A 19,331-nucleotide genomic window follows, 5' to 3' on the forward strand; every position below is an offset into this window, starting at 1 on the left:
TGCCATTTAGAAGAAAATTAGGATACTTGAAATAATATATATTTACCAAGCTTAGAACTGGACTTAAAAACAAAGCAGCAAAAAGCTGATTGTAAGAAATAAATTGATCCTAAAACTTACCCTAATTCTCTTAAGCCAGTCAATTTCATTATTGAGAAGAACTTCAGCATTGGGTACGTTAATATTGCTGTTGTAAGCATAATTAAGAAGGTGTCGTAAGAGAGTGAAGTAGTCTCCAGAATGCTTAGCTCTCTCTCTTGCAGTACTCTACGTAAACCAAAAACAAATGATATAGAATTCATACACGATTCTACTTATAATGCAACACTAACATTTTCCCTAAAGCTGGATGTAAATACGAAAGAAGAGAAGTGTAAGGCAATTTTTAACTTTTTGTAAGTTTACAGTCATATCTAACTGTTAATGAATGACTTCTGAACTATTTTAGTAGAAATTTCTATACATGAATGGGAAACGAACAGAGAAGTAATCAAATGTTCAAGAAACACAAGCACACAGAATTGAAAAGCCCTGGCAGGCCCAGTAATAGGTGGCACTAAGCATCTATCTAATCTGCTAATGATTTTTACTTGAAGGTTAGAATTCACTGGAGATCAATTGCATAAACGAAAGCTTATTGTTCATGTTCTTATCAGAAAATGCAGAAGTCCCTTTCCCCCTCACCTAACTCAAATGGAAACTGACTGTGCTGCTTGCCTGTAGGTTCAAAAAGGAGCCTATACTTTAATGACTTGTTAACAGCGATTCGTCTTTTCTTGCAGTATTTTGTCTTAATACTTTTTACAGAAATTCATTTTGTGCTGAAGCCTTTACCTCTAAAAACTTACCCCTAGAACAGTAAACAGCAGGGTAATGAAGAAAAGGAGAGGTCTCTGTCCCATGCAACACCTGGTAGCCATTAAAAAGAATTGCTCCTGTGCCATCTGACGAACAGTTCTGGAAATCATTTAATAGAAACATTAAATTCAATCTCCTTATCCAAACAGGGCATTAAAAAAACAATTAAATTTGTGCTTATCTGCTCAATGCCATCTTCTGAAACTGGACATAATATAAGGAATGAGAATACTTTTAATTATTCGCTACTTATCATATTGTTTCTCCTTGCAGTGAAATTTTAAGACACGAGTCACTATTACAAAACCCATTCCACACATCAAATATTTAAAGGCAAAAGAAACTTATCAGCACACAGCCACTAAACCTTTGCAACTGCCAGCAAATATTGCATAACACAAGCAGTGTGCAACCCTACATTTTTTCTAATCAAGCACTAGCTGTGTCTGAAAGACAAAATAGAGCCACCCTAGTAAAACTGCTCTTATGTATCGCTACAGCAGTTTTGTAAGCATCTGTGATCAAAATTTATCACTAGTAACTAGAAATGAGAAAAGATGACCCTCTGACAATTCAAGTGGCTAGAATTAAAGGAAATTTTTCATCTAAGAACTTAATCTAACCACTGGAATAATGTGGGAATGGATAAGCTGAAGAGGAAAAAAATACTTAAGGCAAACCTTATTAATTCAATTTGTAAAACGGTCTGAGCTTTGTATCTTGTAAAAAACTGTTACAAACAATTCCACTTGGGTGGGGAGAGAGTACAAATCAATATTGAACTTTATGAAAGCATCTCAACATATAAACCCCTGAGATTTACAGTGTATTTTTGGTGCAGCTGTCATCATTTTCTGCCCAAGAAGTCACTGTGGAAAGCTCATGAAAGAACCCTATTTCCTTCAGAGTTCTTTCATGTGCAGTTAACTGTGCTTCAAACACTTGCAAGAATGACCATGAGGTCAGAGCCAAGACACACCTAGCTGAGCACCCTGTCTCTGGGATACACCTTGAAAACTGCACAAGACTGGAAGCATGCAGTAACACTGCTCCAGAATATTCTCTCAGCTTCTATGAATTTGTGGTTCAGAAAGACTACCAAAATCAGTATTTCATAGCCCTCACTGGACAAATTCATGAAAGAACCCCTCAAACTATTTTGAAACTGAACGTTTACACTGCTTAAATGTTATGCTCAAGAAATTCTTATACAAAGGAACACTATTCTCTAGTTGTTCTCCCTTCGCTACTGATTTTAAAGGTCTCTGTGGTATTCTCCTCCCACCATCTATCTCTTCTCCAATATGAAGTGCCCCAAGCTATTCAGCTGTTCCTCAGATGGAAGTCATTTCAGAGCTCTGATCTCCCTCATCACCCTTCTCTGATCTTTGCAAGTTGCTTTGAGTTACAGAAGACCACAGGGTGGAGAGGGTCTGTTTTGTTCTTAGTAACACTTGACATTTTATGGGACCCAATTGCTGAGCTGATGTTTCCTAAAACTTCTCATAGAAATTTCTTTTAAGATGCAACCCTTCAACATCACATACACACTCCTCAGGTCCATGCAGTTAAAGGCAGAATGAAATAAAGATGGTGTTTTCCGAAAGTGAGAAATGACCGAAGAACCACATACTTCATACTGTTATGTCTCTAAGGAGTATGCAGTATTTGAACACAAGTACTATATTTTCATGACGCTGTAACAATCTAAGAGCTCTTGAGGAACCATGGCAGGGATGCAGCTGCCTAAATGCAGGCATTTAGGTGCCATGTTAGACACCATGACAATAGCATAAAGCGGTCAGATAGGATACAAATGGCACGATGAACTCCCACTCGCCTGGTGAAACGGAGGCATCTGGCCTCCAACTAAGGCAAGGCAACCTGAATCCCATCCTACTGATAGCTCCGGGATACAGATTTCTGTTTAGTTAACAGAAGTCAGACTCTTCAATGGGCCTAAGTGCCACTGCTTTACGCAGGCAGTAAGAACTTTTATTTATTTGGGCCACATACGTGTGATTACCAAATACTTTGCAGCCATCAGCAGAATACTTCTGGGTTCCAGGATCATTTTGGATTAACTGTTCAGCTATCTACTGTTGACTAACCAGTCCTGTATTCAGGAGTCACCACTATAAAATCAATTAGCTTGGAGAGTAAGAACTGCTCTAGTATTTAGTATTAAGCATTTTGCATTCTGTTTCTCCATTTATACGTAGCATAGTTCTGCTATGAGAAAACAGCAGAAGTCCCATACAATCTCAACCACTGAAAGAAACAAAAAAACCCCAAAAAACATCTGATCTCTTCCAGAAAGATCATATTTATAAGATCAGATCTTGATCATCATTGACTTTTATGGTGCACCAAAAACATTTTCTCACTTGCATATTTTTGCTCACATTGTTCTCTGATTGAGGATAGGAGATTAGAAAACAATAGCTGAAAATTGAGGATATTCAGAATTTTGGCTGGTATTTGCTAAACTCTCTGCACTGCAAACACTAATCTGTTTCCACACTCATTCAGAAGAAGAACTTTCTTTTTAGCTTACTTCAACTTCACTGCCTTAATTTTCAAAATGGTCTTCCTTTTCTACTCATATTTATGCTATTCTAACATGCTCATCATATTAGAATGAGAACATGTTCATCATGTAATAATGAACAGTTGCATTCTAAGTGAGATTATCCTATATATCAGAAGTTTTATAAGCATGAGAGAGAGCTCCTGTACTGACAGTATGAACTGTTTTCCCATACAATAAATTCAGCTCATTTCCCATTCTGGTGGAGTAATAAAGCAGAGATAAGGAGCTGAGCAGCAGTTCCCTTGGGTAAGAGAAGCTCTTAAAAATTTTATCCCCTCTGACAAAAAACCCACATAAACACCCTATCCATTAATGCTATTCTTTATTTTAAAGGGCAAAAACCTAACATACATGCGGAATCAATACACTGCTGTTCCGACTTGGACTGACATGCCAACAAAATTTGGAAAGAAAAGCCCCAGCCTGGGGACATATCTTTTTTCTTCTAATATTTTATGAAGAAAAGTACAACCGTTAACTATTGACTAGGCATAATAATATGATATCATTGGGATCCAAATGTTCAGACAACAAAGCTGAAATCGGCAAGAAAAGAAGAGACTGGCAAAACCATGACAAATATTCCCACCTGTAAATCAAGACTGTAGGTTTTGCTAAAAAGACATTCTACCTCCACCACAAACTGCGCTGGCAGAACTTGCACAATGAAATTCAGAGTCTAAACTGTTTAAGATTTACAGATTTAGAAGTTCCCCATTTGAACCAACAGTTCACTTCCTTAAGGAAATATGACCAGAACAGAGAAATCCTCACAAAGAGCATCTGCAGTTTTCAGACTGAAAGAGTGTAACAAGTGTTGATACCAAACACTAACTGAAATACACAGAAATGCTGGTTGACACTTGAATTGTCAATTAAATTCCAAATACAATGCCCAAAAGTCTGATAGCTGGAGTGAAATTTAGTATTAAAAAATTATCACCCGTTACTTATATCATAGTAAAAAACCTCACATGTAAAAAACAAATCTAATGTCTTTGGACACACATTAAAAAAAATATCAAAGGATGGGGCAGCACTGACACTTGCCCATGCTATTCAGCCGTGCTGGTACTCCAAATTTGACATATAACCAACATACACTTACTGTCAAAAAAGGAACTCTATATCAACTGCTGACAGTTTTAAAAATAAAATTTAGTGATTTCTTAGTCATCAGCCTTGAAAGTTACTGAAACTAGTGAAAGACAGCTTGTTTGTAAAACTACAACATACATTTGTCAGCATATTTTGTTATACTTCTCTAAGTGATAACAAGCTTCAGTGAAGCTGAAAATTTAACATCCTATACCACAAGTTGCAAACTAATAATGTTTGTGGGATTCCGATAATACCACACCACAGTTTCACCAATGTGTGCAGATAGTTGATTGTGAAGTGATACTCTGATGATGCTATTGATCCTTTTGTTATGGTGCATATTCCTGAACATAAGACTTTTCAACCTGTTTTACCCAGAAAAGTAAAAAACCCAAAACATGGTGCTGAAATTCTGACCCCATTCACCTGAGAGTGCCACAATCTGACTCCATTAAGATGTACTGAAAGGCTTAGACAACGTCACTAATTTCTGATCTCTGCCATTTTGCAAACTTCAAATATTCATGGAACTAACGCAGACAGATCTTACAAAACAAATCTTTAGTAACAGTTCAAAGTACTGTTAACTAGGTTTAATAATAACATACAAAAACTTTCCACCTGGATAGCAGTAGAAAACAGTGGTCTAAAAACACCCCACCCACCCCCAGCCCAATACTTCACATTCCAGTTTCAGATGGGCTAAAAGTCACAGGACAGTGTCATACAAATGCTGTATTGTGCAGATGCTGTCTAAGGAGATCTGCAGGAATAGCTTGGAGATAACAAAGAGATCCCTGTACTCTATGGCAGGACTGCAGGGCAGCCTGAACTGCATCGCTCTTGGCAGCTCCCACTGGCTTTCCCTGTCTGTCTGTCCCCACTGCTAATGGTTCCTCCAAGATGCTACTACTGAACTAGGTGACAGCGCTATGTGAAACACGAGTCACATGAGGACTCACAAGCATACGATGCCAATTCAAGAAAACCAAAGGAATAAATCTTGACTGCCCCCTCTCCTCAAATTTCTCGTACTGTATCTTGTCTTTAGTCATCAGAAAAAGTATAAGAAAGTTGTTCTACACCTACATCACTTTAAATATTCTAATGTAGTGAGTATTCACATAATTTCTGAAAAATCATGAAGTACCTATTATTTCATTCTATATAAGTAGCACATTATCAGGCATCCATCTGGCTTGATAATATCCCCCTTACGAGTACAAAGAAGATGGGACTAACAGAGCTATCACTTCAGGATAGGTACCCAAATTACAGATTTATATTGCTAAACAATAAATTAAGACAAGTGCAGAGAAAGATCATTTAAATACCAAGTTACTGCGCTGTTTAGACTTCATATTTATTTTGAATTGTAAAATAACGTGATAAAAAATCCCAAAAATCCACCACCAAAACTTACTTGCTGTGACAGTGCAATAGCAAATCAATGATAAACATCTGCCATGCCTTTTCTTTACTGAGTGCATCCAGTGCCGTTGGAATCAAAGCAAAACACAAGGTCATCACCTCCAATGCTTCACAGCAAACTTGTTCATCTTCTATGTCTGGTTCATTTCCTGCATTTGTCTGTGAAAATAAACAAAAGAGCATAAAGTGGGTATAGAAAAAAAACCTGAGAAACCCAACTGGCTCCAAGGTATACACACCAAATACAAACACAAACCACAGATTTATATACCAAATGATTATCAGTGCCAAGCATTTTATGTACTCCACTCAGATGTGATTCAAAGCACTATGTGGGATGGCCAGAACTTCCAGTACTGTTTCTCAAAGGAGGATTCCAAGCATGAACTTAAGGATCCAGAAGTTAAATAGGAAGCTTGTAGGCAAAAGTTTTATCAGTTAGTACTGCTGGTTTTTTTTTTTGTTGGATTTCATTTTTGCTTTTTAAATAAGGTATTTTCCTTTACTACTCAGAACCTGGAGTTTAAAGCTTTGGAAACAGTTACTACTTAAACAGAGAAAAGCCACAGTGCTGTATAATTCATCAAGAAATCCAGTTTTACAAATCTTTGTTACCAAAAGCTTCTTAATAATGCTAGAATTTATTCAGCACTACACTTTTTCAGAAACATGTAACAGCTAAACCAGATTTCAAACATAGTTACCATGGTGATTTTTGAAATAGGAAAGAACAATATTTAATTGGTATATAGGTTACTCTTTCAATTAAACACTTGAATCAAGTGAGTTGATTTTGGTACATTTTTTCCAAAATAAATACTTTGACAATAAAAAGCAAGCCCCCTCCTCCATCCAAGTAAAATTAATTAGCTTGAAGTTCTGAAGAAACTGAAGGTGAGCAGGTTTCAATTTTAATTCATCGGTAATCATGGCTGCAGGCTAATAACATTAACTAGAGGCATAAAGCAAGTATTTGTTTTATATATGAAGAGATATCAAGGTTAAGTAGGCAGAAAGAAGGGATTACTATGCAGAAGAGATAACTAATTGTGAACAGCAGCAGAAAAGGACGAAGTGTATCTCAATCTTGTAACTGACGCAGTATTGTCTTGCACAACAGCTAAAAATCAGAGACAGTCACTACCACTGCAACAGGAGGATGTGGCAATTCTGACACATCTAAGATACGAAAGTAAAAGCAGAATAATTTCAAGAAGTTCAGGACTGCACCTGCTCTGCACTGAAGCCCTTTTTAGAAAAGAAAGTTATTCCTGCATGGGTGCAGGGATCTAACAGAAACGCAAAGTGCATTTTATACTTTGTGAAGTATTTCCCTATGCTCGGGCACCAAGAGCTGATGGGGTCTGCACAAGCAGCATACTTGCAGTTTTCTAGGTGGGTATGGGCCTTCTCTGAGCTAATAAGGAAATGGCTGTTTGACACCACTGAAAGTTGCCATGTTTTCAACCACTGACAGGACTTCAATACCAGAACGTTTTGAGGCAGGAGGCAGAAGAGACTCCATGAAAGTCTCATGCTCTCAAAATAACTTATCTTGACTTTAAAGTTTGATTGAATTTACCAGAAGCTTCTTAAAAGTGCCCACAACATTCTTTCAGAAGTCATACTTGATGGGACTACTCTGAAATGCCTCTTAAGATCATTTACCATAGCTGCCTTTGATGTTTTTAGGAGCCCTGACATGTCATTCCTCATTCCACAAGAATCAGTGTGCTTTTGTTCTTAAGGTAACATTTAATGATAAATCTCTACCCTACAGACTTACCAGAACGCTCCTATGACCTATGAGTTAAAAGTCTAAGGTTTAGTGGTCAACTTAGAAAATTGAAAACATTTTTCTCAAAATCCTTTGTCCTCTAAGCCAAGTGTTTGCCGGACACTGGTACACTCATCCTCCTAACTGCCGTAAGAATTTCTTCCTCTCATCTATCATCAAACACAATTCTCCTAGTTTCAGTGCATGTGTTTTCTTGCATCATATTCCTCTATTTCTGTGATTCTTGAAATAACGTTAAAGGAGAGGAAAGTAAGTGTACTTTTATTCCCATGTCTTAGTACTTCCACAATTTCTTCCTCTTTCTTATTTCTATTTTTCCACTTCAATTTATTTCTCTTTTGCATACCATAAGCAAAATGCAGCTGCCACTTATTACAAATGTCTAAGTGTCAGTGAGAATTAAAAAAACACCCAAAAAACCCCTTTGAAGCATGACTGATAATGCACAGCTTAAATTTCACCTGTTTTAAAACTTCAGCAGTTTGAAAGTATTTTTACAGAACTTAACTATATGATTTTCACCCAGAAAAGAAGTCAGAGAACATCATTTAGGTGTATCTTCCTTTAGGTGTATCTTCCTTTAGGTGTATTTTCTCTAGTGCACCGCTGCTCTTAAAACATCTAATGTATATATGAGCGTATCTTCACGGGCTTGGACTGACATGCTACCTAAAACACCTATTATATGCAATTTATCACCTCAAAAAACCCCAACCAACCAACCCCCAACTTATTCCACTAAGAAGTCACTCTCACAGCAACAGAAGCAGATGTCACTATGTAAACTAAATTGAAAGGTGTTGCATTTTGCCAAAGTAAATATTCTTCCTCTCATGGATCATTTAAGCACAATAGCTAATACACAAGAACAAAGCCTCCCTATATAATCCTTTCCCTTTCACTCTCAGGCAAGTATTGATGGAGTACTAAACTTGATTTTGTAAGATGAACAAGAGAAGATGCTTAGAGAACAAAAAAAAAATATTTTTCTAAATCACTGCCAAAATACATGCTATTTCGTGTAACTGTAAGCAACATTTGTTAAACACAAAGTGTGTAGTAACATAGTAATATATAATCCCGACTTCAAACTACTTGCGTAAACTATATGTGAAACCATGAGGATGTTTTACATATCTACATAATAAAAGGAAATAAACTATACAGGATTAGCTATTATTTTCTTTTACCAGTGCTTCAGTGCTAATTTCAGACCAATTAGCTCTTGTTTCTCATTCTAGACTGCACATAAGCTTTAAATAAACTTGTGTATAATAGACCTTTTAAGTTTAAAGGTAAGAAAAATTGGCACTGCAAGAAATGCTTCTTCCTTATTTAGATACAGAATCTAAATGGGCTGAAAACATACTACAGCAGCTTAAAGAACTGGTGCATTTTTGAACTGACACCAGATTCAAGTTACAAATAGTTACTGAGAAAAGGAATTTGGAATAGAAAATTAAACTGTGGTACGACAATTTACAGGTACTAGACTTCCAAATACACCATCACCAAGACACCTACTGAAAAAGCTCATAGCACTTTAAGCCTGACCTGGCTGACAATGTACCTTTTGTAAACAATGGAACAGTTTATACAGAACAGAAGTTGCTTAGGAATCCTTACCTTTTCATAGATTTTACTGATTTCTTCATTCGAGCTGAAAACCAACTGAACTGACCCACAACCTGATGCCCAAACAATTTTTTGTACTGCCCTAATAACACAGATATCGGGGATGTATTTTGAAGCCTGAAAAAAAAAGGAAGAAAAAATAAATAACCAAAGCAACATTAAAATGCAGTTGCAAATTACAATACAATGGATTCTAAACTCCTAGAAATCTATTTTCATGGAAAGTTTAAGATTTACAATTAAATTTACAATTAATTTTTCATTAAACAGAAAAAAAATTTGTTATCTTGAAAAAGCATTTGTACTTCACTTACATAACATCTCATTTTTTAATAGAAAGTAGCATATATGTTAGATATATCACAGAACCTTAAATCTTAATGCTACAAGAACCAGGAATTACATTGAAGTGAGCATTTTTGATAAATAACCAGCAACTCTTTGATTCTGAGTAGTATTTAGCAGAATCTACCAACTTCAGTGCCAAAACATTCTTGATTTTTAGGGAAAAAACAATAAACCACCAAGCATGCATCTGGAAGGCAGACAGCCTCTTAAGGAATGCAGAAAGTTGAAGTTATTTTAGGGTTTGTCCCCACCCTGATATTTATTGTGCTAGCTGACAGCTTGTTAGACAAACTAACACTTATCAAGTAGGCAATTAATACATAAAGGGATTGTTCTATACTCCGGTTATATAGGGTTTAGAATTAGTAGCACAGATCACGTATCTTATGAATGCAGACTCATTTCAGTGTTTTGGGCATGGTCTCAATTAACACACAGTAGTTTCTCCTGATACACATACATTTCAAAACATACTACAACTGTCATTACTTATAGTTAATATATCAATTTCAAAAAAACCCCAAACCTATCTGGAATCCATATTCAAAGTAGAACTGTCCAGAAAACAGGCAATCTTAAAACAGATGGTAAACAGTTCCCAAAAATTTCACACTTCATTTTGCTAATGCTTAGACAATAAAAAAAGAGACTCTAAGAAGCTTAACTTACAAGCTAGCTGTATCAGGAAAGCTGAATGATACGCATTCTTGCTACTGATATGTATATTAACAGTAGTTACAAGAAAAATAGGTATTTCACCTTTGTCACAAGCAAAGCAACTTTACATACAGTAACAGCACCACAAGGAAAATCAGTCACACAGAAAAATAACCTTTTTTTCAAACCCTGAAGTACTAAGCTTTTTTAAAAAAGGTGAGAAATTTCTTTCTGTGGTGTAGTCTTCTGTCTGGCCTATGGAAAACTGTGTGAGATTTATTGTCTTTAAAACTGTGAGGTCAGTTGAAAAGAGCCTTTCCCCATCAAAAGAAAAAAATATCTTTCAAAGGCAAACTACAATTCATGTGAAATTTAGATACACAGCAGTTTTCACTACTTCAGAAGATTACAGACAATAGTTTCAATAGCAATACTTTTGAAGAAATTCAGATTTTGTTTGCTTTGATGTGCCTGGTGAAAGAATTTATTTATTAGAAGTCCTCCAAAAAGGACAAAGGCACAATTAAAACCCTTTCTTCATACCTCACCTCAAAAGACATTTCTTCTGTGTAAGGAATTTAACTGAATCAAGAGTTCAACTTGCTGATTTTACACATACAATCACCTATGGATGCAATGCCACCACTAATGGAAGGCAGATGGGTCAAGTCTTGCAGTCTCATACATTGTGCCTTCTTTGGACACTGATCTATCATCAGAAGAAATAGTTTACTTTTCAACGTTTAAGATGATAATACAAGACTACTTTTATTTAAATAGCTCAGAAACGTTTTGGAGATAGCTTTGCAGAGCGTAGAAAGATAATATTCACTGCTTCCGCACTGGAAACTAAGGGATCCCAATTCACTATAGAAGATGAAGTTGCAGTAGTCCAGATTTTAGCTTCTGCTGAATTCACCGATGTATTCACTAACATGACTGACAAATCCAAATGGGGTTTGCTCATACCATACAGATAAGACTACCATATTTGCAATGCACGCTGTTTAACCCTACTGAGCTCCACAATCCAATTTTTCACTTGTACCATTAATGCATTTTCAATATATAAAGATACACTGGCAATGATCTGAGTTTTATCTTTCAGCACTTAAAAATCACAGCCAAAATTTAAGAACTCCCTCTCCTTTTCTGTGTTCCTCTTCAGGAAGAGAATGCTACTCAGAAACCAAAACATAAAAGAGCAAAAAAAGAAGCATCACAAAAATGTTTTCAAAATACCCATTAATTTCTTTAAATCTATTAATTCTATAGAAACATCAGATTTCTAAAGTTCTGATTTAAGTATATGTAGCAATATTCACAACCCATTAAAGAGCTTGTATACAGAACCTGCCTAATTCACTTAAGTCCCTTTATGCTATTAGACACTGAATTTCATAATTGCATATGGAAACAATTAATTGAATACTTCTAATTAGATAACAGCCTACGAACCATATGAACATTACCTAAAATGTTTCATGACATTTTAGAAAGAAAATTCATGTCTTACAAAGGATTTAAAAAGAAAAAAAAAAGATACTACAGGAATAAAGGTCATACAGAGACGAGTTCACTAACCTCATCAGATATTTGCTGTGCAAGACGTATTGCTACATTTCTTAGCATGCATTCTGAAGTTGGATTAGGAATGTTTTGTAGGGCATTTTGTAGCACCACTGCCTGGTCATGCGTAGCCTGGTTTATCTGGAAGAAAGTATTTCTTATACTTATTTTTACATGGAAAAAGGAAAGCAAGAAGATACGAAAATCTAAAGTTACTTGGAAAGGTTTGGTAGAAGTAGTCAAGATCCTGGAAGGAAACTGCAAACACCAAGAAAAATAAGAAAGACCCCTCATTTTCAAATAGACACCACTGCATCTGAAGACACTGTATACTACAGTGTACAATCACAGAGCACAAGTAGTTAAGAGCAGAGGCACTTGCTTAAGACTACTTAGGTTTGGGGGTTTGTTTTTCGATCAATTATTTCAGGTTAACAGAATGTTTACAATTACCCTGTCTATTGAGGCAGGAAAGAAAGGGTTTGCCAAAATAATGGGTCTCCCTCTGGATAGCTAACAGTGTCCAGACAGAACATGGCTGCAGTATTCATTATAGTAAAGTCCACTTTAAACATTTGATTTGGAGCACTCTTGAAGAATTCTGTTCTGAATTAATTCCTCCTGTTCTTTCTCATGCTTTCACAACAGAAACAGCAGGAAGACTAGTTTTTATCTTTTCTGTATTGGTTTGAGCATCGAGTTCCTTCTTGGACTCACAGAGCTTCCTAGTTTCGACAGCTGAAATCTAAAAAGCTTGTTTCCTTCTCATACTCCAACTTGCTTGAAAAGATTTTGTGCTGCAGTTACAAATTAAACCTTCTTAAATGTGAAGTTTCTTCATTTTCTAGTATCATTTCATTCAAAAAACCTGTCTCAAACACTACTCAAAAGACACACTGTGAAGTTGTTCTGTAAAACCTGGCACTGGTCACATCCCTTTGCTTTGTCAGCCTCACTAACAGACTTGATTTGGGGAGCAAAATTACAGAACTCCCATTGAAGACTAATAGAGCTTACACAGTCAATTAGCTATCGGAAGCAGACTGTAAATGATCAAGCACAGTATGTATGGGGGCAAGTCAGCATTTATGTACCAGAACACTATATTTAACAACATTACTGATTCAACTTTCTATGAAAGCAAGGAAGAAAATAAAAATTTGAAAGGTCCTAGTGACAGCAGCAGACTGGTAACTGGAAGACTGCAGTCACATCACCTTGGTTACCTCATTCTCTTACGTACTGATAGAAAGCCAAGACAGAAAATTATGCTGTCGTACTTATTCTTTAGATAGAAAGGTATTTACAAGTCACACATCCATCCCAAGGTGTAATCTTATTGGTGCTGCAGCAACAAAATCATCAAGACCGAAGTCCTTCAAATAGGATGACGACGACAGCAAGTATAACTGGTTTTTTCCAACAAATTGGTTAAAATAAAGTTATATGTTTGCAACATTAAACAGGGTATATCAGCAGGCATGGACAAATAGTAATGCATCCTAAGTGGTCAGCACAAATCTGTTTCAAACGGTACTTCAAGACTGTTACGTTATCTGTTTCCAAATTGCCTTTTGAATAATCATCAGAAGAAAACAGGGCAGTAAAATTTACTAATTTTAAACAGATGGATAGGGTGGAAAACATGCTTGCTTTAAGATGTTTCTATTATATTCTAACACGAGACATGAAAAGGAATCTTCACCTCTTCATCAAGAGTTTTGATTTACTTGAAAAAGAATGAATCTGGTATCTGCCAACAGATGTAGCTAACCAGAACAGGTATTTATTTTTCAGACATAAGAGGAATGTAGTTCTCTGCTTCAGAGATGAATCTGAGTAACCATTCTGGAAGAAAGTGCTCTGAAACGGGGCCCTCTATTCTTGAGTATAGGTTGATAGCTCAAGCCCTATTTGAGATGGAACCTCACGAAGGAAAAAACAAAAAACATGGGAATACCTGGAAGTAAATGTCCAAGAAGGACAGCAGTAAATTTCCGTTTCAGGGCTCTATGCTATATGCCTACTGTAAGAGGGCAGGAATAAAATCTTTACTCACAACATACATGAAACCTACAACTATAGTCATGTGAGATCACAGTTCAGAACACCTGTGTTACACCTTCCCTTCTCAACTCTGAGAAATCTTAGGGTAGGACACCTTTCAACTATCAACACTTAATTTCTCTGCAAGAATGTCATACAAGCAACGGACAGAATTAGGTATCTAGCAAGCCAAGGACTTATTTTTGTGTAGAAAAAGGGCTGGCATGACTCAACATCAGTTCCGTTGTTTTATGCTCTAATCATAAATAGGAGATATGTAAAATTCAAAGCACATCCTTCCATAGACTCAACAGCTCAGAACAACCAGAATTCACATCCTTCTGGGATAGATGTACTTGAAAATGGAAAAGTTAAAAGAAAACTGAAAATACTGACAATCATGCAAACCATTAAAAATCATATATAGGAGCAAGTAGATCTCACACCAACTCTTCTACAGCCAGAAAGAAACAGGATTTGTTTAGTGAGTTGATATTTTTTCAGAATCAGACAACATTATCTGAAAGTACCATGAGTTCTTGACATGCAAGTCACTCGAAGAGACTGTCAATGGAGGGTAGCAAGATGTTGCTGTGGACAATATAAAAAACAGTATAATGCTATTTTGCAGCAAAGATGATTTGTATTACCGGTGAAATTGTACTTGTGCCTTCCACAACTGGCTGACAAGCTTCTGCCACAGCTCGAACATGGCCATATCCAATTGCTGTTAGCAATAATTTGGCTATTTTTAGAGCGTTAAGGTAGGCACCCCTTCGAGTTTCCATGTCTGCATTTGGCAGGAAGTTATTTCTAGTCAGCATGCTCAACACAAGAGGCAAACCACCACTTTTTAAGAAGTTGTATTGGAAGTCACTGGCATCTTCTCCCAGAGGTGCGCTGGCAGGCATTAACAAGGCATAAACTACCTGTAGAACAGAACACAGAGTTAACTAACAGGAATGCACTAGCTTGACTACAGATGACTTAACATGAGACTATGCTGGAATACTACTTAAGCAATGCTTTGACAGCACTGGCCATACACCAGTTTACCAGTAACAACTAAAAATACTTAACAATTTAATTTCAATTTAACCTAAGAATTTAATCTTAGGCTTCCATAATGTTACAGAAAGGATTCTGAAGAAAGAATTGAAGATTTTTAAAGAAGAGGCAAAGCATCACAAACCTCTGTTAGATACAGCACTTGTGAGGCAGAAGGACCAAAGAACAGAGAATCAAGGGATGGACTAAGGCTGCTTTCCCCAAGCTTTGCGTGATCTAAACAAATAGCTCTTAGTTTCTCAACCGTAGTGTTATCTGCAATGAAAACACAACATTTTGTAACAAAACTACTCCAGAACAAGTCAGTAGCATTTACAATTATAAATCTGAAAAATTAAGTGTATCAGAAAGGTTGCAGAAAGTGTTAACTGACAGACAAGATCAGACTATCAAGTGTTTTGCAATGGCTACTTCTGTCAGTACTGAAGTCATCCTATTAAAGCAATGCTACAAAACTACTTCACAATACCATCCTCTCCATTTTCACTGCACTGTGGCACCAAACTCCAGCACCAACTGCAATCTACGCAACTTTGTTGACAGAGAAGAACTAACTACTTGGGAAATACATTGGGAAATACATTTACAATTACAATTACTATCAATAAATTAACAGAAAGTAGAAAATATTCCCATATCTTCATTCTTATGTAACAGGTGGTAACTTATTATACAGGATATTACAAGATAAACCAGATAAAAATAAGTTTTACCTGGCGGCATGAGCTTCATAAGAACACGCGCTCCATCTCTAAGAGGTGGCATATTTAGGCTACTGCCCAAGTCTGCAACTTGCCAAAGAAAAGAGATGTATCGAGGATGCAGTGACATTATCTTAAAATAAGCAAATTAAAAAAAATCCCATTAGTTAAAAGCCAAGTGTAGGGAAAAAATGCTTTTAAACTGTTCATTTCAGAATATGCTTACCACTCCAGGCAAACAGCTTTCAACTTCTGGATTTGGACCATCACTGTAGTGATTGCCATGGTTGCCCGGAGAACCAGTTGAGGAGTCAGAAGAACTATCTGGACTTGAGGGCATATTAGAATTTATCTGTGTAAGCTTAGCCGTAATTAGCTGAAAAACAAAACCACAGTTCTACTATTACGCAAAAATTAAGATTCTTTACTAAATAATCTTCTGATTTAATGTTAAAGACATAATACAAGGAGGAGGACTGGAACTATTTCACAAGAATAAGTTATCCCATGCATGGTATTTTTCAAGCATTTATAAAAGGGAAGCAACATCTGAATTGACAATAATAATCAACCTGCAACACTTACCGTTTTATCTTTGAGATTCAACTGCCCAATTAATTTTCTATCATCTGCAGGGTCCACCAGCTCACCACCAATGAACAGTTCTACTTTTGTGTGCGCACTATTTGCTTTAATACGATTGAGAATACAACGCCGTACTTGGCCAATTGTGTCATTTGTATGAGACCAAATATCCAAGTCTTCCACCTGTCGGCCTTGGTTTGGAAAACGAACTACCAGTGTGATATGTTTACCACGGAAAGCTCTGAAAGTAAATAAACCAGGTAAAGTTATTTTGTCCTCATGAAATAAATTGTTTTTCCTGCTGTATTTTATATTGCAGGTATTTCAACATCAAGTCTTTACATATGGTGATAACATCAGATTTTGTGAAAGCCCCAGCAATTATGCAAATACAATAGAGAACACTTTTTCATAAAGAAACTTCTAAGCCGCCACACTCTGCACAAGTGCATTAAACATATGGTCCATTTTACAGTCAGGTTAGGGACATTGACAGAATTTTAATAAGTATCTTATGAAGTTTTAGATCTTTTCTCTGGCTTGTAAATTTTCTGATGAAAATGTGCAAATAGAGATCAGACTGGCAACTCTGTTTTGCTCTCTTAGCCAAACAACTCTGTTTCAAATACACCAAGATCAGAGAAAGCATCAGGTCACCAAGTCTTAATGCCTTCTCTCAAAAGCTGTTAAAAGTTTTATATTAGAAAATCATAATGCTTTTCAAAAATTTAAAAAGGCCAAAGAAAGAAGAAACGTTTTCACACTAGCAGTTACCATATTTCACGCAATGACAGAAACACATTAGGAGACATGCTCAGATAAGCCTAAGTAATCCCATGCAACAAAAGGCGGCAAAAATAGCTCCTTGCTAACAAGACCTGTGAAAAAAGTTAGTCTAATCAAATAAGGAGCCTGTATCAAAAAAGATGCATTTGCAATCAACAAGAGAACTTACTTGTAACTAATCAATCAATATATGCAATAGAAATGCTACAGGAGCACTGCAAATTACTGATGTATCATAAAGAAATAGCAGTCTCTTCGATTTTCTTCACAAAAAGGACATTTAAAATAAGGGGACAACAAACCCCCACCATATCTAAAAATATGTTTGCTATGGATTTATGATGCAGCTATTTTAGTCTATTTCTTGGGCATTTTTGAGACTTCCTTCCCACAGAAACCAGCTACTAACACTGGAACATTTAAACAGTTTTCTGTTCTGCTTTCCTCTCTCAGGAAATAAAGTATTTTGTTTGTGAAAACATCTACCCAACACTGGATTTAAGCCCTTCTTTAACTCTCTTTGGTACACAGAAAAAGGAAGCAGCAGCTTAAACTTAGTTTAAGCTAAGTTTTTACTCAAGGACAAGAGCAAAGGTATACAAGAAAATAAATATACTGCAAAATGCTGTTCTTTTCTTCCTCTTTTTATAAGGAATTTACACAGAATATTTCACTTGGAGATAAACCTAAATTTAAACTTGCAAAGTAAGATTAGCGTCTCTGTAAACAACTCTGAAAGACGAAGTTATACATGAACATGTTTTCTGTATGACAAGACTATAAAAACAAAAAAACTTTGCCCATGCTAACTTAAAGAATGGTATTGCTTGTAAATAATTATCTTAAAAACCCCAAACATGTCCAGAACAATCTCGCCACAAGGTAAATTGTGCTAGTTATAGAACAAAACACCAGAAACTAATTTATTCACAGGTCTGTTGTTCTTTCCATATATGCCTGTATCTGCCTGATGTTTCAAATGATTCTTTTTTTTTTACTACAGATCAGACTTTCACATATTAGCACAGAAAATGGAATTTTGTAACTATAAATACATTCCCTGAATAGAAAACCTTTAGAATGTAAAAATCATAAAGATAGTATTTTAGCTAACAGAAATAAAAATCACAGTATTGCATCTTCACACATACCTTGACATAGGTAGAATAGTTCTCTCTTCATGGTAATCACTGTCACATTCATTTATATACTCTCTTAAAACAGTCAACACTCTCACCATTCGTATTGCTTCTTGTCTTGCACAATTGATGCTGTCTTTATCTCCATCCAACACACATAATGTATCATACGAGGCTTTTAGACGATCAAAACAGGACTGAATGAAGTCTTCATGAATCACTACCTAGTTACATTAAAAAACCCAGTGCAATTAGAAGAAATATTAAAACACATCTTTTCAGCAGGATAATCCAATGGTAGAAGTAAAAAAACAAAACTAAACCAGCTAAGCTACTCTATGAAGCTGTTTTATTCCACTTTACAATAAACTGCCATCAATAAATAGCTCTAATTTAGTATGCACTTCAAAAATCTTGCACGTCATCAGTAGCTCTAACTGTACAGTGCAAACTTGCACTTAAATAGGAAAAGTGAAAGTCTGCACCGAGAATACTAAATTGGACTTGGTCTTCTCTCCTCAGGCTACGTCAGCTAGAGATCTTTAACAATCTAGTACAGGTTAGCTTAACTTACACTTAAGAGTGAAACCAGAACATTTACAGACCACCAGAACAACTGTTCTTCCCCCCCCCCCCAATAACCCGACTCCAGATACACCCTTTTCCTGCACAAACTCAGAGATAGATCTTGAGCTAGATTCAGTATATAGTGGCAGCTGCAACAAATTTCTTTCTTCTGCCCAAAATCTAACATCTCCTTGCTCCTGACCTAGACTGAGACATAACCTATAGTGTCACTGCAAAAAGTCTGCAGTGTCTCCAGGGAGCAGTCTGCAATAGAAACATTAACAGTCATAGCTATGGCAGTAAACTGCAATTCAGCAGCCACTTTTCTTAGAGGTAGCTCAAGATCAGAGGAGTTACCAGCACAATAAAACAAAGTACTTTGTGTGTGACTGTTAAGTAAATCCAGCGCTTCCTGGAAGTGTCAGATCTAACCATATGCAGATGGACAG

At 36.2% G+C, this 19,331-nt stretch overlaps 1 protein-coding gene across 2 annotated transcripts in view; it reads right to left on the reverse strand.

Annotated features, from left to right (window-relative positions):
* Positions 1–19,331, reverse strand: part of USP9X (ubiquitin specific peptidase 9 X-linked) — a 106,337-nt gene that overhangs the window by 25,073 nt on the left and 61,933 nt on the right. For both annotated transcript variants that reach the window (XM_056328524.1, XM_056328523.1), the window contains exons 18-28: positions 18,328–18,539; positions 16,391–16,631; positions 16,032–16,181; positions 15,818–15,938; positions 15,229–15,359; positions 14,687–14,965; positions 12,006–12,131; positions 9,408–9,533; positions 5,976–6,142; positions 849–957; positions 121–267 (exon numbers count right to left, since the gene is read on the reverse strand). In XM_056328524.1, the coding sequence (XP_056184499.1) occupies positions 121–267; positions 849–957; positions 5,976–6,142; positions 9,408–9,533; positions 12,006–12,131; positions 14,687–14,965; positions 15,229–15,359; positions 15,818–15,938; positions 16,032–16,181; positions 16,391–16,631; positions 18,328–18,539 (1,809 nt within the window). The remainder of the gene's footprint in view (positions 1–120; positions 268–848; positions 958–5,975; positions 6,143–9,407; positions 9,534–12,005; positions 12,132–14,686; positions 14,966–15,228; positions 15,360–15,817; positions 15,939–16,031; positions 16,182–16,390; positions 16,632–18,327; positions 18,540–19,331) is intronic.

The sequence above is a fragment of the Falco biarmicus genome, chromosome 2 (assembly GCF_023638135.1).
Source record: "Falco biarmicus isolate bFalBia1 chromosome 2, bFalBia1.pri, whole genome shotgun sequence".
Classification (NCBI taxonomy): Eukaryota; Metazoa; Chordata; class Aves; order Falconiformes; family Falconidae; genus Falco; species Falco biarmicus.